This window comes from Brachycentrus maculatus, unplaced genomic scaffold (genome assembly GCF_059751285.1).
Source record: "Brachycentrus maculatus isolate JH-2025_06_01 unplaced genomic scaffold, ASM5975128v1 h1tg000242l, whole genome shotgun sequence".
Classification (NCBI taxonomy): domain Eukaryota; kingdom Metazoa; phylum Arthropoda; class Insecta; order Trichoptera; family Brachycentridae; genus Brachycentrus; species Brachycentrus maculatus.
In genome coordinates this window covers 1,055,001-1,079,603 of record NW_028280993.1, presented here as the reverse complement: position 1 = coordinate 1,079,603, position 24,603 = coordinate 1,055,001, and the positions used below count along the sequence as shown (strand labels likewise).

Sequence of the window (24,603 nt, the reverse complement as noted above, 5' to 3'; positions counted from 1 at the left end):
CCGACCGAACTCGGATTAACATTGACGAATACGACCACCGGCAATGAAGATATGTGTAATATTTACTCCAGCGATGACGAGTCAAAACCTAAAAGGCCACCACCTCCGTCGCGGCCTATCGCCCCAGAAACTAAAGACCTTATTTTGTCAGTCACGGGTCATATGGATTACACTAGCTCACATTTGTTGGACAGAATTCCTCCTACTAGAACACCGAGTCCAGTTTCTATGAGAGATCTACACTCTCCTAGTCCTACTCCGGAGCATGGGTTCGGAGATTTTCTGGGAGATACGGATATCCGGCAGGGGAACGATGCCAGTCATACTGCAGAATTGAATCTTTTCGACGTGGATGATGTAGTCACGCAAGTTCCATGCACTCCGCGACAAAACGGCAGTCCCGGAACTGACGTTGAGATCATAGTGGCTCCTTCAAATAATTCGGTATCACCGGTCGCTACCGTCATGTCCAGTCGAGATGCGTCACCCAAGGACGAGAACCAAAGTATAAACAACCACAGCAAGCCCCCACCACCGCGGCCGGGTCCTCCCGTTAGACCGTCTCCTCCGGCAAGACCACCAGTGAGACCGCAGCCGCCTCAACCTCCGCAGAAACCGCCGCCTCCAAACGTCACTCCGCAAAGGCCACCTCCGATTGTGCCAATTTCAAACGTCAGCCAAGCCAAACCCGCGGCAGCTTCGCCAAGTAACGATTTTAACTTCTTCGACGCAGCACCCGTTTCAACCGCACCAGTTAAGTCCACAAAAGAAGATATTTTAAGTCTTTACGCTCCTAAGAAGACCGAGGAACCCGTGAAACAAATCGATTTCCTCTCGGATGACTTGCCGGAAATGCCGGTTCAATCGAAACCGCCCGAACCCCCAGTGGAAATAGATGCCCCGGCAGAAATACCAGCTGCAGAATTCGATAAACCTCAGCCCATGGACATAACGCCTAATTCGGAAGACGGTCCGCATGTCGACAAATTGGAAAACGAAACACAAAATGTCGCGGTTGAGGAGTCGCATCAACCGTCGAATGACTTGAATACGAGTATTCCAGAATCTGTTCGAGTCACGAGAACTAGTATAGATTCGTCCTTCCATTCTCAGCCCGTTATTACAAGCAACGAGACTCCATTCAGTGTCGAGCCAATGGTGACAGACTCTCAACCTACGTTCGTCTCTCAATCCCCATTTGGAGGAGAACAAGACACCCCCATGAATTATGTTGCACCGGAATGTAATCCTTTCAGCGTCCAGGAGAGCGCAGTTCCAACCGATATGTTCGGTAATTCCGTAAACACGAGCCAGCCTTCTAACATATTCGAAGTTGATCCTGTTCCGAGTCAAAATCCTACGAGCAATGTCGGTTTTGCGTCAATATTTGGAGGAGAACCTCAAATCCACGAGTCGCCATTTGGAGCGGAACCTGTGGCGAAGGGGGACAACTTCTTATCCGGAGCTGATGACGCATTCGACGCATTCTCTGCCAAGTTCGAATCGACTGCCAACGCTGAATCTGGCTTTGACGCATTTGGAGGGTCTTCGGCTGCTCCTGACGATGGTAAGTGAGAATATTAAATTAAATATAAAATAATTTTAATATACTATACTTCAAATTACTCAAACTTTATTTCAATTAACATTAGATTTCGCGACATAAACGATTTTTTATGACACTCTCCTTATCATTCATTCATTAATTTTGTATAGGTCAGGGGCTCCCAATCTTTTTCAGCCCGCGGCGCACTTACAAGCTTAGTATTTTGTCACGACGCCCTATATTAGTAAGCTATTTGGAATAGATATAGTGACAATATATAGGGTCTTTCAATAAAGACTTTCAAACTTTCATAGTTAATGGCGACCATATTGTTGATGCTACATCTCTGACGCACACTTTGTTTGATTAAAATTTAAAGAAAGAAAGCACTTAATGAAAGATCCTGTATATATTATAGTCCAAAGAAATAGGTTCCTTCAATAATAGTAGATAGGCACAAAAATTAAAATATCCACATTGTGAAATTGAGTTTTGTTATATTTAAAACAATTAAGAATTAAAACAGAGAACAACAAAAAAGATAATATTTGTGGTTTCGGATAATGATAGAGGATCGCCTCACGGCGTCCCTCTTACTTTCTACGGCGCTTCAGGGCGCCGCGGCGCACACTTTGGGAACCCCCGGTATAGATTATTTTTTCTTGCAATCGTTTACAGCGATAGTCATGAAAAATAATTGAATATATGGGATAACGACGAATTCTTTAACCACCGGTGTAAGAAACCGTCACCAACAAATCGAAACAATCGAAACAATCGAAACAATAAAAACAAATACATAAATACATTTAGTTCAGGCGAATCAATACCCGGAGGTCGGAATACGGTTTTCCCGAGCAGCACTCGGGATCATCATTACGATACAAACTCCTTGCCACACTCGGGCTAAACTGGGAACTTGTTAAAGAAAGATTTACTTTTATATTTTGAAGGAATAATACATGGAAAATAAATTATAAAATACTTTATGAATAAAATAAATAAAATATATTATTAATATTAATCAAAACACGGTTAATGACTGTACTTTCATTAAAATTTTCAGACAGCTATTTCGCTTTGGGAGGGCATTGTCAAACTGTGCCTACAAAAACCAGTTGCACATATTTAAGTAAAAAAAAAACGATCAAAGTAGTCAATAAATGGAATGCATTTCACTTAGCTGTGCGTTTAACGCAGTGTTTCCCAATCTTATGTGTACCGTGTTTTGTATTGCATACATATGCATACATATACATACGATGCGCATATGTACAATACAAAATTATTGGTTTCTATGCTATTTTATGCATACATATATTTTTTATTCAAATGCGCATTTTAGAAAAAACACAACCATTACATAATAGAATTCAATTTTAATATAAGTTTTACTTGGTGAATTCCACTATTTCTTAAAATCGGTTGAGACACGTGTATGCATTCCGCATCATTTACAAGCACCGTATTTCAATTTTAATGACTGCTTTAAACAAATGTTGTAATTAAATATGTGTAACTCGTTTTTTTCAACACAGTTTGACTATCCCCTCAAGACGCCAGCGGTAAATAAATAATATAAATATAAAGTAGAATCGTAAATCGTATTTTCGTTTCGGAATTGTACAAAGTAAATGTCTATTCAATTAATAAAATACTCCGTTAATGTCAATCTTGCTTACCCAACGGACAAGAAGAAATAAGTTTGCTAAATTTGTTAAGGAAGTATAGCTAAACTTCTTGAAACCTTCTAGCCTCACAGCACGTTATCGTCGAAATTTTATCAGCGCACCATTCCGCACCAGTTTTGTATTGAACTACGACAAAAAGTTTAGCAATAAAATATCGAGGATTACTAACCCTAAAACGGACCGTTTGCAAATTATATTTTTGCTTCATTATTAAATTTAATTAAACTTATGTTCTCGTATGTGCACAGTACACGCCCGATTTTCCGGGGCCAGGTTTACCGGGAAGCGGCGGGTTATCCGTGACACTTGAGTCATTGAAAAAATATTTTAGAAAAAGAAAAATATTTCACAATAGTACTTATAATGTCGATATACGTGTTTACGGCTGGACGCATTTGTTGTCTGCAGTGAAAGAATAACAGTATCTCACTTGTATATCATGTTTGTGGCTCAAAACATTTGGGAAACAGCTTGGTAAGCTTTTTTTTATTTCTTAGTCATCACAATATTTGTAATAAAAATTATCCGGCATTATCTGTGCAATTTATCCAACGAAGATCCATTTTTTCGGTATTAGTGTACGGATTCACTGATGCGGATCTTCTAAATGATCGGATCATATCTACCTCTAATTCAAACAAAATTTAGTAGTATCATACTTTTAAAAAATATTTTTCAATTGCAAAGTATCAATTTTTAGGTTAAATGTCTTTTGACGTGTCACGCTGTCAACACATGCGTCTTACTAACCAAGTAGGTATGCAAAAGTGCATATAGTGCAGTTTTAAATTTCTCTTTACCTCTAATATAAACAATACTTTGTGTATAATAATACAGTAAACTCCCTGTAACGTTCAGACAGATACCACGTTATCGGAAGGACTGTTATACGGGGTTAATGTAAAAATTGCATTTTTACATTTTAACCAGAGGAAATGAATGAATATACCTTATAACGTTCCCTCCAATAACGCGGTACCTATCTCAACGTTATAGGGAGTGCCAAGGCATTTGCAGAAAAATTTCAGTCAAAGTCGCTATCTACAATAAGAAATCACTTTAATTCATCCGATAAACACAAAAGGAATTTTGAACTAATCGCCTCGCCAAGCCTTTAGAGAGATTTTATTTATATTAACAAAAGGAGAATAAGGTCGGCATGTCTCTTACCAACTCTAGGATATATGTAATATTAAAAATATTTATTAAAATAACTCGGACGTCACGTATGAAAAATAACGTCCTAGCACAAAAATATGTGGAAAAACAACTTGGATTCCATTTGAGCGCCTTTATTCTGAGAATGAGATGGCATTTTGTGAAGAGGCATTCCTAATAGGCATGTCTACATAAAATTGTAAACTGGCACATTTTTTATGGGTAGGTACTTTAAATATGCTCGCACCACTTTTTCTTTAGATCAGACAAGTACCTACGTCATCAAAGCTGAGAGCTGAAATAGCATTTTTTCAGCATTCCGTGTAGTGGACGAACGCCCTTAGAGGATAGTAAGGATAGATAGGATGGTTAATAAAAAAAAATCGTAAAAAGCTATTTTAGGGATAATATACCATGTTAGCGAAATTCACCGGATTAAACCAAACTGAGCGAGGTATCCCCTTACAAGGTACAGAAATACCTCGCTTAGTACATAAACGAAAAATTTGTGATTTTTATTTTGTTTTGTGTAGCTTGGGGCAACTCGGCTGTTGGATTTTCGTCAGGGGGAGACGGGTTCGGGGTCGACGACAGTTTCGACGCCTTCCTGACCTTGAGCGAACCTCCCCCCGTTCCCACGGGAACCCCCGCGCCCTTCGGGAAGGGTGACTCCCAAGAGTCTGAAGAGGGCAACTTCAATGTCTTCATCAAGTAAGTGACTCACTAACGAAATAACTAAATATTCTTTACACATATTTTAATAACTAATCCATAGAAATATCAATCCGTATCGAAACAGTTCAGAGAAAAATAATACTCTTCTTTGATGAGATGTCAAAATATAATATGAAAATACTCCTATAATTGGAGACAATCCAGATTTGTAAACAAGTATTTGGACACACTCAAAATGTTGTAAATGACTTAACGATAGGTACCAAACAATTCCAACAGAACTTTAAATATTTGGGAACCAAGTACTTTAATAAGGCATTAAGATGATAAAAATTGAATAAAATTAATCAAATACAATTAATTGTATAAAAAAGTAACTATAATAAAAATCAATTATATTACTAACAATAAGTCCCTCTCCAAGCACAAGAGCTTTGTATTTTAATTGGAGAGAATTGCGCAATTAATTTTATGATTGTGAAAGTAGAAATGTGTAGAAAATTAATTGAGATTATAAATAAAAGTTGTTACCATATTAAATAATTAAAAAATGTTAATTCATGGTCCAACAGAAACGACATTTTGAGTGTTTCTCAAAACTGACGTACGCCGCCATCTTGGTTTTTCTCTGTCGCGCTCTGTTTTATCGACGGAACACTTTTGAAGTTCAAAAATTAAGGGAATAAATTTCTTACTGTACATTTTGTCGTATATTTGTACTCTTCTATAAATAAGGCAGGTTTGTGCAGTCCGTTTCAACATAAAAATTGATTAATCACCGTTGCCACCACACAAAAATTAGCATATTATTTATTCAGTTATGCTGTTACGCTAAATATCAGAATTAGAAATAATTAATTTTATAAAGAAATCTATTATTTATTCTAAACATTAATTTTCCCCGAAAATCATCTTTAAACAGTGTTTTTGCGTTATTTATTCAACTGATTTAAGTTTATTGGTTTTATTAAATACGTACATACAAGTCACAATGTATTATTTGCTATCTATGTATACTCGGCCACACGATGCTGGGGCTCAGTTAGATTAAATGAAAGCACACAATTCTTCTTCTTCTTCTTGTGGTCTGTTGTTAGGAGGGATGCCTCCTGCGATGTTGATTCCGTGTCATTCCATCTCTTTGGTGGTCTGCCCGGAGTCGTCTATCTTGGCGTGCAGTACAATTTGGGGGAGTCTGGATTATTCCATTCTCCTCACATGAGCATACGTCTTTTCGTTGCCTTCGATTAGGACACAATCAACGTATTGTGAAATAGATTTTCACTATAGGTGAGAATTCTTCGAAAATCACGGGTCCATTTATTTTAATTAATTGATTCGGCAATCACTTTGTGGGAAAATCTATCCATTTTTATGTTTTACTACGTAAATACCACTATTTATTTAAATCTATTGTGACACGTTTCTCGATGCATTCCACATCATACGGTCTTTGAAAATGATGCGGAATACATACTTTAAAATTTTGAAAATATTACTGATATGTTCTACGTACACAGTAAGTCGATATTTATATTGTAATTTTCACATATTTTGTCTTTGACTTAAGCTTTGATCTTTACTTTTTCCCCTTTCCTAATACTTTTTCCCGCTTCCATATTTAATGTCAAATGTGACATTTTGTAAATGGAATGTTACAAATACCTGTTTTTTTTTGTTACACATTCTTGTTAACGTATTTATGTAGCTATTCTGAAAAAAATTCCAATTAAAATAAAATAAAACACGTGTCACAATAGATATTAAGAAATAGTGGTATTAACTAAGTGAAACTTAAATTAGAGATGGGTCAATGAACAATATCTGACTGCTCGCACCTTGCAGGCCCCGCGAAGGCGACGTGCCCTACGACAGCGGGGCCGGGGGCGCCATCCCGGCGCTGGCGCCCCCGCCGGCGCGCAGCCCGGCGCCTTCCTACACGGACACCTCGCCGCGCCTCAACCCCTTCGACAAGAGCGCCAACTTCGCGGAGGCTGCCTTCGGGGCGCACATGGACCAACGTGAGTTGCTTTATACCCAACAATATCATTTTAAGCTAGCCTATTCAACTCCGCCTCAGTAGTGTAATGGTCAGCACGCTCGGCTACCGTTCTGGAGGTCCCGGGCTCGATTCCCAGAGGGGGATCTAATAAATATAAGTGATTTTTTCACTCTAATATTCGCTCTAAACACACTATTTGTGTTTGATAATGTCGTAATAAGACGAAACGCGTCACGTATTGACATATACATAAATAAATGTAGAATTGAATCCAATAAACCTTGTTTAATTTTGGATATATTACCCAACAATTCTTATATTTATTCCTAATAAACCAAACTTAGTGTCATGTAACCAGTTAGTATTTTTAATAAATACTTGATAATTATCACGTTTTAAATTGCGAAGTCCGCCTGACGAGTGTTTAGTTACTATGTATCTACAAATATAGTTTAGTTATCTAGGGTTAATAAGTATTCTACAATATATTGATGTTTTGATATAGAAGCCGAAGGAAGGCCCGCAGTCCAACGGTCAGAGTCGCAGGAGACGCCGCCGACTCCTCTGTTCGACGAGGATACCTCTCAACCCTTGGAAGACTTCCCCAGGGTGCACTACGACGGGCCCGGCTGGGAGGTACAGCTCCGCCAGCCGAACAAGAAGAAGATCACGGGACAGAGGTTCGTGGGAAAACATTATATTTATTATATATATATATATATATATATATATATATATATATATATATATATATATATATATATATATATATATATATATATATATATATATATATATATATATATATATATATATATATATATATATATATATATATATATATATATATATATATATATATATATATATATATATATATATATATATATATATATATATATATATATATATATATATATATATATATATATATATATATATATATATATATATATATATATATATATATATATATATATATATATATATATATATATATATATATATATATATATATATATATATATATATATATATATATATATTATAACACCAGTAGTCCGCCTCCATAGTGTAATGGTCAGCATGCTCGGCTACCGTTCTGGAGGTCCCGGGTTCGATTCCCAGGGGGGTTTAATAAATATAAGTGATTTTTTCACTCTAATATTCGCTCTAAACACACTATTTGTGTTTGATAATGTCGTAATAAGACGAAACGCGTCACGTATTGACATATACATAAATAAATGTAGAATTGAATCCAATAAACCTTGTTTAATTTTGGATATATTACCCAACAATTCTTATATTTATGAGGGCTGATCACCTTTCATTCATGTGTAAACGATCGAGATAACACTGCGATTATATGAAGCAGTGCCCTATGCACCATTGGGGTGCGGTAAGGGTTTTATTTTATAGTTCTGAAAATATACTGACTGCAGTCTAAATGTGATCTCGCAGACAAATTTGCGGCGAAAAGATGTATGATAGATGTACGAATGGTGAAATAAGGAAGGAATGCAAATCTGAGATAAGCACTATCGGTAAAATTAAGAAAGTTGTGTTGAGTTGGCCTGAACATGTGGAACAAATAAGTGAGGAAAAAAAACAGTAAAACAAATTTATCGCCTCACAAATTTGAATTCGCCTCATGAAGTTGGAAAAAGGAGCAAAGGAAGATCGAGAAAAACTTGTCTTGATCAAGTATGTCAAATGCTTGAATTTGTATAGCAAATTGATAAATTAAAAGAATTGAATTTTATATTTTTGTTATGATTCCGTTCGCCCTAGAAGACATAAAGCGTATTTTGAAGAGAAATGTGAAACCGTATAATCACGAGGGACGAATGTCTAATTTATCATACTCAGCCTATAAAGAATTGTGTAAGACTCGTTTTGTGTTTATAAAAGCCGATATAATCAATATTTTCATTGATCATTATCTTTTGCAAAATTTGCCTTCGTAAAAACGTCGTTTTCGTAAGTTGGTAACGAATGACGTCACAGAAACGAATCCACACTACAACTATTACAGCTTTATAAAGCAGATACATAAAGGCATACACCCCATACCACACCCGATGACGCAAAATTTAAAGACGTATAGCGGTGTGCCTTTTTCGTTTTATTCAAATATCTACATTTTAAACCTTCATGTCTCCCTTACTTCACTACAGATTTCAATAAGGTGTTACCGATAGTCTTGTGATTTTTCATATTAATTTATTGGCCAATAATAACACATCGTGAGAATGTTCCATTTTCTACGTATTCCTCGATGTACGCATACCACACTTAAAATACCACTGTTAGTGAGCCTGCTTTTAATAGAAGTATAAGTTTTGGAATTTCTAAATTCAGTCACATCACCCCACTACTTCACAAACTCCACTGGTTACGCTTTCCCGAAAGGGTTGATTATAAACTCTGCCTACTCATGTATAAATCAATACACAATATGGCTCCGGAGTATCTTAAGGAGCTGTGTATTCCAGATGAATTGTTTGATAGACGTCTCACGCTTCGATCGGCTACAACATCTGCAACGGGCAAAGTGATCTTACCAGCTCGCAACCAACGCACTAAATTTGGCGAGCGTGCCTTTGCTGTTGCAGGACCGACGGCGTGGAATGCTCTTCCACCAATGGTTAGAAATAGTGAGAGTGAGATGATCTTTAGAAAAAGACAAAAAACACATTTCGCTCACTCCTTTCAAGAACGTCATAAATCAAAAAACTCGATTTTTCAGGAGAACGTTTTTAATGTTTTAAAATATAACACAGTGTACTAAAAATAGATATCAAGCCTATTATTGAACTTTTTACTGTGCAACAGATCTTTTTAGGTAAAACCTGAAGGTTTTTTTCTCCGTTTGAAAAATATTTTATATATTTAAAAAAATAATTAAACAATACATTTTCTTCAAAATGCGAAAACAACATTTTCTGCCCTGTAGCGGGTAACTATTAAGTTAAAAATATGCCTCTTTTGCTGGGATATAGTACATTTTCTGGGCATTCCGAAAACATGCACAACTGAAAATTGACGATTTTTGATTTATGACGTTCTTGAAAGGAGTGAGCGATTTGATTGCTAAATCATTTCCACCATAATATTTTCTCCAATTCATTCACATTGAAGCGCCCTTGAGGTATTTTTTTTTTTACGAAAATGGCGCTATATAAGTTATCCAAATTTATTATTATTATTATTATTTTATTCTACCTACGTGCGATATCTTGGACTTCAATTGGAAAATATTAAAATTAAGAGGCGGGTCCAATAAACGCAGGAGTATCTCGAAGCTCCGCCTTTTAAATCATTTAGCCAATAGAGATACGGAGAAAATATCTCCCATCAAGATGTCATGAGCCATTATAATCTAAGTGCAGAAATTATTGTTCAAGCGATCTAGATCAGTGGTCCCAAAAATAGGGTACGCAGAAAATTCTAGGGCACACATCGCTCACTCCTTTCAACAACGTCATATATAAAAAAAACTTCATTTTCAGCAGATCGTTTTTAAAGCTTAAAAATATAATAAAATGTATTAAAAATAAATATCAAGCCACTTATTGAACTTCTTACTGTGCAACAGATCTTTTTAGGTAAAACCTGAAGGTTTTTTTCTCCATTTAAAAATAAAAAAATATTAAACAATACCTTTTCTTCAAAATGTAAAAACGACAGTTTCTGCTCTGAAGCGGGTAAATATTAAGTTAAAAATATGCCTCTTTTGCTGGGATATAGTACATTTTCTGGGCATTCCGAAAACATGCACAACTGAAAATTGACGATTTTATATTTATGACGTTCTTGAAAGGAGTGAGCGACATCACATTTCTCTTCAAAATACTTGACGTCCTGTCGTTATAACGTCTTCTTCTAACCCTTATCCGCATCCAATGGTGCATAGGGCACTGCATCGTATTGAAGAGTTGTTATCTCGATCGTAAATTACATGAAGCTAGGTGATTACTCCTGCGCTTCGGGGTAATATTTAATAAATATTAGATTGTGAAATCACTCATATTTATTTTCACCCCCCCACACCCCTGGGAATCGAACCAGGGACCTCCAGCACGTTAGCTTGACACGCTAACCATTACACCACGGAGGCGGAAAATATAACACAAAAACTAAATTAAATAATAGCGCTTGCTGTGAGAAGTAGACTTACTTGATTTTACTGATGATAATGTTTTTCATATTTTTTGAAACACACACATACACACACACACGCATTCGTAGAAGCCTGGATGTAACAGACACCAATAAGGCTAGCATTCGTTAAAAAGCTTAAAATTTTCTTCAAACCCAGGTAACATTTATTTATTTATTTCAAAACATATTACATACATAAATCAAATATACATATAATATTCCCGATGAGTAATTTCTTTTTCTTTTAAAGACCTTTTTAATAATGAAAAATTGAGTATTTCTTCGAAATGAATATGTGGTTTTCAAAAAAAGAGTTTTTGAAAGGTTAGTGGTTAAAATGATTTTTTTTCAATACATATTCTAAAAAACAAACAATATATATTTTTAAAAAAATTGGGCATGACATGACGTCCGTATCGTTGCATTGCCGGAAGCTAATTGAATTTTATTATTGTGAGTATAGCCTCAAGGGCGCTGCTACAAGAATATACCTCAAGGGCAAATATTTGTTGTATAACTGTCATATATTATAAATATAAACAACTATGTGATTACCTGTTAGTTGTACCAACTTCTTATCGCCAGTGAATTCCTTGAATGAAAGCGTGAATTATTCAACTTTCAACACATCCGATATTTGAACGATTAGTCAATTGACAGAGCACGTGTCAACACCCATATTTCGAAACATACACAATTCGCATTCCAACATTACCCGGTATCTACAATATATAACTTGTTGTCATATTATCTTTAAAAGTTGTGAATAATTGAGAGAATTGTAAACAAGTATGTCACACAGTTTGCAAAGACAAAATATTAATTTTAATTTAAACTTTGAGTTTAAAAAAAAAACATTAAAATATGTTTAATTATAGTGGCCAACAATTTACAGCTTTTATTTTGTAACTGGCATGAAAATACCTGATCTTTATGTACTTTGCATAGCTGAATTCAAAAATGAAAGCAAAAAAATGTAGCACGTCAGATTTTTTAGTTATGGGGATTTTTAATTCTGACGTTGACTAATGTTTATCTTATTATTTATGAATTAATATATTTAAACATATAATGCTGTCTGTTTTCAATATTAATAAGCCAATATATTTCCACTGTTACTCCATAATTATCAATACTTTATTTGAATCCCTTAGACCTTAGACTAAAACATGTCTAGATACCAACCACTATTACGGTTTCAACGTATGGGGTCCATACAAACAATAATATGACTGTAACATCAAAACTTAACGTGATACAAGCTTGTCACCTTTTAGACTTTGAATAAGAACGATTAACTTAGTCCAAATCAGTCATCAAAATTCAGATACAAAATTATTGCTGGCCAGTGTTATTTATATTTTAAGTTCATGTTTTTTTAATACGCAAACACACAGAAAAAAAAATCACAATACTAATTCACCTTTTCACACACAAAACTTGTTGATACAAAATATATATAAACAAATATATTATTATGTATGTTTTTATTTATATTTATTAGTCGAGGAGACTTGCTAAACTTTGTGTACGTCTGACCACTCCAAATTACAATGTATTACTAAATGCACTTAGTACTTGAAGTAAGCAATTTGGCGGTAAGCGCAGTTGATAGGAAACCCCAGTTTTTCCTAGAAGTTACAGTCATAAAAGATAAGAAGAAACGAACGCTCGCAAACTGAAAATGTGGTCAATTTGTACGCTAGAACGCTCATTATAAGGGTAGCAACAAAACAAACTAATCAAATAAATAAATAAATAATTATTTCGGCTGTTACTTTGTGGTTATATCTATCTATTTTAAATATAACATTTACTTTCTAAGTAGTCCTTGGCACGATCAAGTATGCCAAATACTTGAAAGTGGTCAGGTTAGGGGTCGAAACCATCGGCGGGTATGTATGAGGAGATGCATGAACGTGGAAGAGGCGAAGAATGTTTGCAGGGACAGAAATGTGTGGCGTTCTATTCTCTCTGTCCACCCCTGCGGGGAAACAGCTCCTACCCTCTATTCAACCTTCAACGTCCCAAGGACCCAACTCTAAAATTTAGAATTAGCTTCACATACGGTGTTTGAAAATGATGCGGAATGCATCGAAACACGTGTAACAGTAGGTTTTAAGAAATTGTGGTATTTACTTAGTAAAACATTAATTAAAAAAAACATTCCATATTCTTCTTCATCTGTGTTGAGTTGTCAAAAAATAACATGGAAGTTAAACAAGCCTATGACGGTCGTAAGCCCTATAAATGCCCAGACGATCATATTCCTTCTTCCTCATCTATGTTGAGATGTCAAAAAATAATGCAAAAATCACTCCTGATTGGTGATGATCCAGATTTGTGAACAAGTATTTGGACACACTCAAAATATAAATTGTAAGGAAGTTGCAATTCTGTTTATACCGGCCGGTCAGCCGTTTGCATGTCGCTCACTCCTTTCAACAACGGCATATATAAAAAATCGTCAATTTTCAGTTGTGCATGTTTTTGGAATGCCCAGAAAATGTACTATATCCCATCGGCATATTTTTAACTTAACATTTACCCGCTACAGGGCAGAAAGTATTGTTTTTGCATTTTGAAGAAAAGTTATTGTTTAATTATTTTTTTAAATATACTAAATATTTTACAAATGGAAAACTTATTACTTACTTACTTATAACCCTTATCCGCACCCAATGGTTATGCACCATTGGGCACTGGTTATGCACCATTGGGCACTGCATCGAATTGACGCAGTGTTATCTTGATCATTACTTACATGAAGGCAAGGTGATCACTCTTGCGCTTCAGGAACCAGTCCAGGGTAATATTAAATAAATATTGCAGTGCAATATCACTAATATTTATTTTCACCCCCCTGGGAATCGAACCCGAGACCTCCAGCACGGTAGCTAAACACGCTGACCATTACACCACAGAGGCGGACGAAAAAAAAACAGATAGAAAACATTCAGGTTTTACCTAAAAAGATCTGGTGTACAGTAAAAAGTTCAATTAATACATTTTATTATATTTTCTAACTTGAAAACGATCTCCTGAAAAATCAAGTTTTTTTTATATATGACGTTGTTGAAAGGAGTGAGCGATGTGTGTTAGTACGGGCTTTTAGTGACAGTGATAATAATTATTTACCTGGTCGGGAATTTCTTTTGGAAGCTGAATAATCCCCATTTCTACGAAGGGCACAATAATAAAACGTTTTGTAGTTGATTTGCATTTGGCGTAAGGCATGAATGCTAATATTTTTATGACTCACCCCACTAATGGCAAGAAGGCAATTTGTGACGTCGTTCCGTGCTCATAACTAACTAACTAACTAACCGTCTCTCCGCTTTCCCGCAGGGGTAGGCAGAGAGAATAGAACGCCACACCACTTTGTCTTTGCAAACATTCTTCACCTCTTCCACGTTCATACATCTCCTCATACCATACACACCCGCCGATTGTTTTGAATTGTTTTCGTTCCGTGCTCATTACACGAGTTATACCCAAATGTCTCATAATATATTACATATATATATATATATATATATATATATATATATATATATATATATATATATATATATATATATATATATATATATATATATATATATATATATATATATATATATATATATATATATATATATATATATATATATATATATATATATATATATATATATATATATATATATATATATATATATATACATAACAAAACAACAAGGAAACAGTTTTTTCCGTTTTTATTTTACCAAACCGGTGACCAGTTTTCACCTTCACCGACATCATCAAAATAATTTATATCCCTTACCTACATAAGTAACCGCTTGAACACTTAGGTAAACGGAACGAAAACGAGTCGAAACAATCGGCGGGTATGAGGCGAAGAATGTTTGCAAAGACAGAGTGGTGTGGCGTTCTATTCTCTCTACCTACTCCTGCGGTAGATAATATTTTATATATATTATTCTTCTTTAAAACCCTCATCTGCAACGTCAAAGGTACATAGTTCACTGCGTCATATAAGTGAAAAGATCACTTATGGTTATTTGACCCCCATGGGAATCGAACCCATGACCTCCAGAATGGTAGCCGAGCGTGCTGACCATTACACTACGGAGGCACATATACGGAAGTATTTTAAGCGGTGATTTACTAACATGCTAATCATTACACTGTTATAGATACTAGAACGCTACACCATTCTAAATTTTGCATACATTCTTCGCCTCTTCCACATTCGCGCATTTCTTCATACGCACCCGCCGATTATTCCGACACCTGACTGACCAAATTCTATTATTTAAAATACCTGATTATGTCAAGTTTCCCTCTGCTTCGTTCCTTTTTTACTTTTTTCACTTGCCACATGCCCAAACCATCTCAGCACACCTTTCTTAATTTAATCGAGACACCCACAAATGTTAAGAAACGAGTATACTTTGACTATCATCCGACTAATGTAACATTTTTTGTTGGCAGATTCTGGAAGAAGATATTCATCAGACTGGTGTTCCAAGGCGACAATCCGGTGGTCCAACTGTTGAACTCTGCGACGGATAAGGAGCCCTTCCAGGAGCTGCCCCTGCAGGCATGCTACTCTGTGTCGGACATAGCTGCCCAACAGTATGACCAGTACGGCAAGATCTTCACCGTCAAGCTGCAGTACATCTTCTACAAGGAGAGACCTGGAGTCAGGTAAGTCTTCAAAATCCACCCAAGGTTCATAAAGGTTCTAAATGATTCGGACGTTCCAAGTCTTTTTCGATGGTCGTCGTTCTGTTTTTCTATTCTTCTTCTACAAATATTTTAATCAACAAGTTATCACAAAGTTTTTGTGATCACCTGTCGACGGAAACATCTGTAGTTTTCGAAACTAGTTGTGTGATTAAACTGTTCCTTGTTACTGAGGGTTGGCCCTTGTTGAAGCAATGACTCTTCTCCAGCTATCCTTTGACTGCGCTGCACGGAGCGCTCCAACCACCGAGGTGCCTACTGCTGTCTTGATCGGTCCATCGTGTGCGGATCTTCCTCTCTCTCTCTTTTCCTGGGAGAAAAAGTGCTTCCCCCCAGGCTTCCAATCATAACCAGTCGTTCCAGGCTATCCTCATTGCCACGCTTTTTCCCTTCATTGTCTCAACCATCTCACAGAACTTTTCTAAATTATTTTAATTATCTATACAGGACCCTTATACTTGTCTTATATCATTATCATTTAAATTTGCCATGTATTGATTCACTCGTGCCAAGTTTTTCTTGAACGAGCTCATTCTGTTCTTCCATTCACATTTGCAAATTGTGCTCTTTTTGTCATTCCTATTGTCCACATAATTGAAACGTCTCAAAGAACCTTTTGTGATCTTTTCAACTATTTCCAACTCAGGTTCTCATTCCTTTCAAATACAATTTCTAATTCACAAGTTGATTTTTCCACATGTTCGTCTTAATCATTCATCCTTCGTTCTTCTTTTGCCGATTCCATGTTTCGCTTCCATACACCAGGGTTTGCACTGGCACCCGTATTTGGCTTCCATGGACATGTTTCCTGAATACCCATTCCATAATATTTCTTCCAGGCCTGGACAAGTGACAAAAGCTGAAAGAATCACCAATAAACTGAGTCAGTTCGCCGCCTACGCCATACAAGGGGACTACCAGGGCGTCAAGGAGTTTGGGAGTGACCTCAAAAAGCTTGGATTGCCAGTAGAACACGCTCCTCAGGTATATCACATAACTGTTTTGAAGTTTAATTTCATCGAAATGCCTAAAAAATAGTTTAAAAGAAATCACACGACAATCAGTAGATACTAAAAATAATAATAACCTGCAAAGCCTCTACTTTTAGAGGCTTTTCTGCAGGTAAGATAGTAAAGATAGGGAAGGTAAATGAGAAAAAATGTATTAGAAATACCCAGACCAAGTGAAAATAAATCGTTCTTGCATTTATTTTGCAATTGAACGCCAATTTCACAGCCGAGCGTCTGCCCAACTACACCACGGCGCCTACCACTATTACTACATGTTTACATCTAAACATAGGTGCAGAAGAATCTGGAAGTCTGATGACTGAAGGATGAAGGAAAGATGGCGAATGTTATATTCACCATTCACCATCTGAATTTCTCTACTTAAATACAATACAATACAAATAAACGTTTAAAAAAAATGTAATTCAGAAAAAATTCCAGCCAAAACACTCGCTTATCTCGTCCAAAGACATGAGTTTAAACAATTCAATGATTCTAAGTTAGCAATGAAATTTATAAAATAAAACAACTTTGTTTTAACCACTTTTTATTGGTACACTGGTTTCGACAAGAACCTTGTCATCATCAGGGTATATGTACTAATTCTAAAACATTGAAATACTCAAAGTTAGGTTATAGTTAATTACCCTTCCCTTACGATGCACAAAACTTCCACGCACTCCGTACACCATATAATGTGATTTAAAAAACAGTAAAAAACACCTAAATGTTGCTTTTATTGAGCATATTATTATTTAGTTGTTTTATTTTATAAAGATTATAAAATGTGCCACAAAGTATCTGCGAAAAACATTTAAGAAAAGCAATGAAATTACTTAGGCGTATGATTTTATATTTTGATTTGATGAAAGAATTGATAACTTTGTGGTATGGTAATAAAACACAAAACACTCTTCTTATCATCCATTGTTCACTTTGTGTAATACGGCTTTTACAAAAGTGGTATTTCACAATGTGAAAAGGAGGGTGTTCTATGATTTTACTTATAGGTTTACATAAGATATGAGTTTTACTTATGCGCTGGGTATAAATAAACTATCTTACCTAACACGTACATAAAATCTTATCAAATTTCCTCACACAGGTATCACAACTCTTCAAAATTGGATCCACGACATATGAAGACATGAAAGCATTCTCCATGGTCATTGAAGAAGCATTATTCAGGCTCAACGCTCACAGAGACAGGGCCCTTCATTACAAAATGGAAGAGGTAATTGCATAATTATACTTGTGAACATAACCACCAATTATAAAATTTTACTTGAATTATTTATTAAAAAAATATATCTAAGTACCTTCTTCTTTTAAACGTATAACTCATACAGTACATACTTATTTGCATTTTTTTGTTTTTTTAAAAAAAAAATATTGGTACTTTATGTTAGCACTTTTAATCGCTTTTTATTTCCGATGTCTTTTGTATTCTTGCCAGTGCCCTTTATAAAATGTATACCCACACACAGGCCATGCCTATTTGGGATCTTTTTTGTATTAATAATATATATTTTTTGTACTTGTAAATATAATATACTGTGAAATGAAAAATAATTTAAAATAAAGAAGACTTAAAATGTTTTGTTGCTTAGGTCCAAATTACTGCTGTGGACGAGATCTACGTAGAGCAGGATGCAGAAGGTCATGTTTTGAAACAGATTGCAAGAGTGAGGCTTCTATTCTTAGGATTTTTATCAGGTAGGTACTTTAAAATAAAAATATTGCCTCGCTTTGTAAATACATAATATAAATAAAATTTAAAGCTTAGTTTGTTTAAAATCTCAAATCTCGTTAACTTATTCACCGATTGCTTTGAAATTTCGACACAACGTTGCATTTGAACACTCACGTGTTTTTATTTATCTATGTACCGTAGAACGGGGTTACTTGAACTTTGATGTGTTACTTGAGCCCAGTACAAAAAATATATTTAGATCGTGGTATCGATCGAAGTATCGTGACAATAAGTGTCACCTGTCTGGGACACAATGAATCATGTCGATACGTTCATTATTTTAGACCAAATACAGATCTAAATATTTTTTCGTACTGGGCTCAAGTAACACATCAAAGTTCAAGTAGCCCCGTTCTACGGTAAGTAAAAATGTAAATTCAAGTTTGTTGATAATAAAAATAATATTTATTGAAAAAGACCATAATGGCAATGCCATCTGTTGAACGTTACAACATTACGGGCATTAGTGCATATCGTTTCCAGCAAACAGCGTGTTTCTTGCCGATAAAATGTTGCTATTTATAACATATAAAATAAATGATAGTAGAAATCCCAATTTGCGAGGTCCATTCATCAATTTGTATTTTTTTTAAAACAGGAATGCCGGATGTAGAATTGGGGGTGAACGATATGTGGAGGCAGGGCAAGGAGGTCGTTGGGAGGCATGACATCATCCCTGTAGCAACTGAAGAATGGATCAGGTTGGAGGTTGTGGAGTTCCACTCTTGCGTACAGCCCGAAGAGTATCAGAAGACCAGAATTATTAGGTATATCAACCAACAAATATCTTTTTGAAAAACATGATTCTTGGCCTGTTCAATTAATACGTAGATTGATATTATTACTACTGATAAAACAAAACGTACTTTATTTAGAGGTTCACATGTCTGAGTCCCTTTCAAAGTAGTCACCTTCCCGGCGCACATACTTATCCCAAGAATATTTCCACTTTTGGAAACAGTCCTGGAACCCTTCTTTTGCGATGTCCTTCAGCTCTTTCACCGCATTTGCCTTAATCTCGGGAATCGTCTTAAATCTTCTTCCTTTCAAAGGTCTTTTGGGTTTGGGGAATAAGAAGAAGTCAGAAGGAGCGAGATCAGGTGAGAAGGGTGGGTGGAGAAGATCAGTGATAGAGTGTTTGGCTAAAAACTCACGACTTCTGAAACCTGAATGGGCTGAGGCTGATGAACAACCAACGATCACGACAATGCTTCTCTTCAAAGTTGAATACTTTGAAGAGAAGCCTTAATAAAATTAAACAACTTTGTTTTAACCACTTTTTTTATTATTAGTACACTTCAACCTACCGGTTTCAACAAGAATCTTGTCTTCATCAGGGTCTATTAAATTCTAAATTCTGGCGTTTCTCATGTGTGTGATTATAATCCAGGATTCGGACCTCACATACTAATATAAGAGTTTCTGCTTAGTAAAAACCTTCTTTACATCTCACCAATAGATGTCCCTAGTGAAGTTCTAGTGATTCATGAACAAGGTTTCTAAATTGGTTCATATATATAGAACTTCCAAGAATTTGAGTAGTGTGGTTGTCAATAATGGGTAGAATTGGTGAATGTTACACGTGTGTAAAGTGATCACTTAAACCAGCCTATGATGGTCGTCAGCCCCGTAAATGCCCAGACTTCCATATTCTTCCTCATCTTTGATGAGATGTCAAAAAATATATTCTAAAACATTAAAATACTCATAATTAATTACATTTCCTAAAAAAACAAAGTTTTTTAATTTTATGAAGTTCATAAAATGTGCCACTAAGTATCTACGAAAAACATTCAAGAAACTTTGAAAAGGACCCAGATATATTAACTTCTAAATAAAGTGTTTTATGACGTCAATCTAAGTATTAACTGAACTGGCCACATATATGGTTATGTATATTACTCAACGCAAAAAAGGATTTTTAAAACATATTTTTTTAACGCGATTCTTAGTTCAAATATGTCCATTGTTTTGTTTGAATATCCACGTGTCAAATGTTTCTAAAACTGTTTTTTTTTTGTATGTCAGGTTCAAACCTCCTGATGCGTGCTACATAGAACTGATGAGGTTTAGAGTGAGGCCTCCTAAAAACCGCGAGCTGCCCCTCCAAGTTAAAGCTGTCATGTGCGTGACTGGCAATAAGGTAATAATATGATATTTTATAGAGTAATTTTTAAAAAGCATTGTCTAATAATACGAACAGTAGGTAGGAAAATGAAGGCTACATACTCGTACTCGTATAAGCTTGTGTAATATACAAGCACTGGAAAAATTAATGTATTACTAAATCTAATGTTTATATATTAATCATACTTTCTTTTACCAATCTAAATTTTTGTGGGTCTATCAGTAACTTCTCATTTGCTCATTGCTAGGAGGAAACCACTAAGAACTCCTCAGGAGAAGCCGGACTGTTGACTGTCGTCAACAGTCCTGCCGTTCCACTAAAAGAGAGTTCGGCATTATGTATCCTAGCTTGGTTTATGGTACCAATGTCCTTCACCATTTTTATCATGTATATATTATACTGTAGGCGGGTAGCCACTACTACTACCAAGTTGGCAACACTGAACTATTGCTACTATCAAGTTGGCAACCCGTTGAGGATTCAACAAAAGCAGCCAACCGGAGCGCGGGGGCAAGATTGGCCTGTATCGCTGGGTTGTTAAAAGACGTATAATTTGTCTAAAGGATTATTGAACTTTAAATTAAATAAGAAGCTAAAATATACGTCTTTTAACAACCCAGCGATACAGGCCAATCTTGCCCCCGCGCTCCGGTTGGCTGCTTTTGTTGAATCCTCAACGGGTTGCCAACTTGATAATAGCAATAGTTCAGTGTTGCCAACTTGGTAGTAGTAGTGGCTACCCGCCTACAATACCACCTCTCGTGAGATTTCCTCATGAACTAACGGATCCAATGTAGGATAGGTCCTCACCCAGGCTCCTACAACGCGCCTCCAGCTGTTGTCATTGAAAGCTGAAATGGGGAAAGTACATATGTACATATTAAGCTATGTTTCTTATGGAGTGTTGACGTTTCTCGTAGGTTGAGCTGCGTGCTGATGTGCTTGTACCAGGGTTCACGTCCCGATCCCTCGGCCAAGTTCCGTGCGAGGATGTGATGATCAGATTCCCCATTCCCGAATGCTGGATCTATCTGTTCAGGGTGGAAAAGCACTTCAGATACGGGAGCGTCAAGTCTGCCCACAGGTAATAACCGACGATTTTGGTAGAGGTATTAACCATGGCTCTTCCCAGCTACGTTCCTCCAGAGCATTCGTTTAAACCTTTATTAAATTACGGGTAAACTCAATACAACTGGATTTCACGCATAATCAGGTTTTATTCATTGAAACAAAATCTTTTAAAAGCAAGGTATCCATAAGGACACTACTTCTTGCGAATAATGTCCTTGCATCTCCTTTGAAAGTTAAATCTAGTCAGGTTTGCATGTCGTTATTTTTAGCACGTTTCCAGGTTCTCGCCAATAAGACGATTTCTCAGTTTGCTTTTAAAAAGGTTCTAGCTTGTAAAAGTATCTTCGCGTGAATACGTAGAGTCGAAGAGTTTAACGAAATTTTAATTACAATTCTTTGGATATTTGAAAAAAACATTATCCACAATTGTCTGACAATCATAACGATTTATCCAAACTCTTATGATAGTCAGTCTCGTAAGGTCTTCTTCTTTAATAATAATAAAAAATCGATGGTGCCTTCAATATAATTTATTTAACAGACGAACTGGAAAGGTCAAGGGTTTGGAGAGGTTCCTGGGAGCTGTGGATACTCTTCAAGAGTCGCTCATAGAGGTAACTTCAGGACAAGCCAAGTATGAACACCAACACAGGTCCATCGTATGGAGAATGTCCCGGTTGCCCAAAGAAGGTCAAGGTAAGAATATCTTGACGTAAGAATATAAATTTAATGATGAAAGTCTGTATTTAATACATAGTTTTTTGTTGTTGTATATTTTTGCTTTATTAGCCGTACTCGCTAAGAGAATAATAATTTATATTTGAAGCAATAACTTTGTGATTTTTCATCCACATAGATACCGTAGAACGGGGCTACTTGAACTTTGATGTGTTACTTGAGCCCAGTACAAACAAATATTTAGACCGTGGTATCGATCGAAGTATAGTGACAATAAGTGTCACCTGTCAGGGAAACAATGAATCATGTCGATACGTTCATTATTGTGGAACAAATAATTTTTTTTTGTACTGGGCTCAAGTAACACATCAAAGTTCAAGTAGCCCCGTTCTACGGTAGTGTTTTAGTATTAATGAGTCTTGAAAATAAAGCGGTTAGCTTCGAAACCGGTAGACATTATAATTAAGATATAATAAAATATCTATAGTGATTTAAAAACAAAGTTATATTAATACGGTCATTTTGCATTTGCGCGTTCCCCAGGCGCGTACACGACGCACAACCTGGTGTGCCGCATGGCGCTGACCAGCTACGACCAGATCCCCGACAAGCTGGCGGACTGGTGCTACGTGGAGTTCACCATGCCGGCCACGCAGGTGTCGCACACCGTGGTGCGCTCGGTCAGCCTGCAGAACCACGACTCGGACGAGCCGCCCGAGAAGTACGTGCGCTACCTGGCGAGGCACGAGTACAAGTAAGTACCCAGAGCATGTCCAAGTCTCTATTCTGGACTTTTCAGTCCGCTAGAGGTCTTACAAGTACTGCATTATACAGTCCGCCAAACGTCTTACAAATACTGAATTGTTTAATCCGCCAAAGGTCTTACAAATACTGGACTTTACAGTCCGCTAAAGTCTTACATATACTGGACTGTACAGCTCCCTAACGGTCTTACAAATGTGTACTGAACTCGTGAGATAACCTAAACCGATTTTTTTTAATTTGGTTTACATACTGGAAAAAGCCTGACACGTCATATCCTGAAAATATTCGAACCCTTATCCGCACCCTAATGGTGCATAGGGCACTGCATCATATAAAAGCAGTGTTATCTTGATCGTTAACACACGAAAGAAAGGTAATCAGCCCTCCACTTCAGGTACCAGTCCAGGGTACTTAATATTGAATAAATATTAAAGTGATAAAATCACTTATGTTTATTACACCCCCTCTGGGAATCGAACCCGGGACCTCCAGAACGGTAGCCGAGCGTGCTGACCATTATACTACAGAGGCGGACAAAATAAACAGACTGAATCCTATATATATCCTGACTTATTTTTCTTCATATTTGTTACATATAAATTGTTATTTATGATTTATTTATTTTTCTTTCATTTGTATACTTAATGTTTAAGCACTATCTATCCTCTGATTGCAAACAGCTATTAAAGGCTTTACAACATTTTGAGTGTGTCCAAATACTTGTTCACAAAATTTGGATTATCTCCAATTACAGGAGTTATTTTCATGAAAATAAATCATGTAAAAATGTTGTTAATAAATTATCTGGTCTGTTGTAATAAATTATTATAAGCTTATAATAAAAATGAAAAAGATATTTTCTGGCGTTTCTCATGTGTGTTTCTCAGGATTCGGACCTCACAGAATAATAAAAGAGTTTCTGCTCAATAAAAAAAAACTTCCTTTCATCTCACCAATAGATGTCTCTAGAGAAGTTCTAGTGATTCAAGAACAATGTTTCAAAATTGGTTCATATATATAGAACTTCCAAGAATTTGAGTAGTGTGGTTGTCAATAATGGGTAGAATTCGTGAATGTGACACATGTGGAAAGTGATCACTTAAACCAGCCTATGACGGCCGTCAGCCCCGTAAATGCCTTGACTTCCATATTCTTCTTCATCTTTAATGAGATGTCAAAAAATAATATGAGCTTTATAAGGTATCAATAGTTTTGACCAATAACA

The 24,603-nt window shown here is 36.0% G+C and overlaps 1 protein-coding gene across 1 annotated transcript in view; it reads left to right on the top strand.

Moving 5' to 3' along the window:
* The window catches only part of stnB (stoned B), a 24,966-nt gene continuing 363 nt past the window's right edge, over positions 1-24,603 (top strand). The window contains exons 1-13 of the mRNA XM_088265044.1: positions 1-1,567; positions 4,929-5,106; positions 6,916-7,091; positions 7,578-7,752; positions 15,719-15,934; positions 16,813-16,957; positions 18,089-18,217; positions 18,594-18,699; positions 19,335-19,503; positions 20,765-20,879; positions 21,785-21,948; positions 22,477-22,631; positions 23,157-23,367. Coding sequence (XP_088121170.1) covers positions 52-1,567; positions 4,929-5,106; positions 6,916-7,091; positions 7,578-7,752; positions 15,719-15,934; positions 16,813-16,957; positions 18,089-18,217; positions 18,594-18,699; positions 19,335-19,503; positions 20,765-20,879; positions 21,785-21,948; positions 22,477-22,631; positions 23,157-23,367 — 3,455 coding nt within the window. The 5' untranslated portion in view covers positions 1-51. The remainder of the gene's footprint in view (positions 1,568-4,928; positions 5,107-6,915; positions 7,092-7,577; positions 7,753-15,718; positions 15,935-16,812; positions 16,958-18,088; positions 18,218-18,593; positions 18,700-19,334; positions 19,504-20,764; positions 20,880-21,784; positions 21,949-22,476; positions 22,632-23,156; positions 23,368-24,603) is intronic.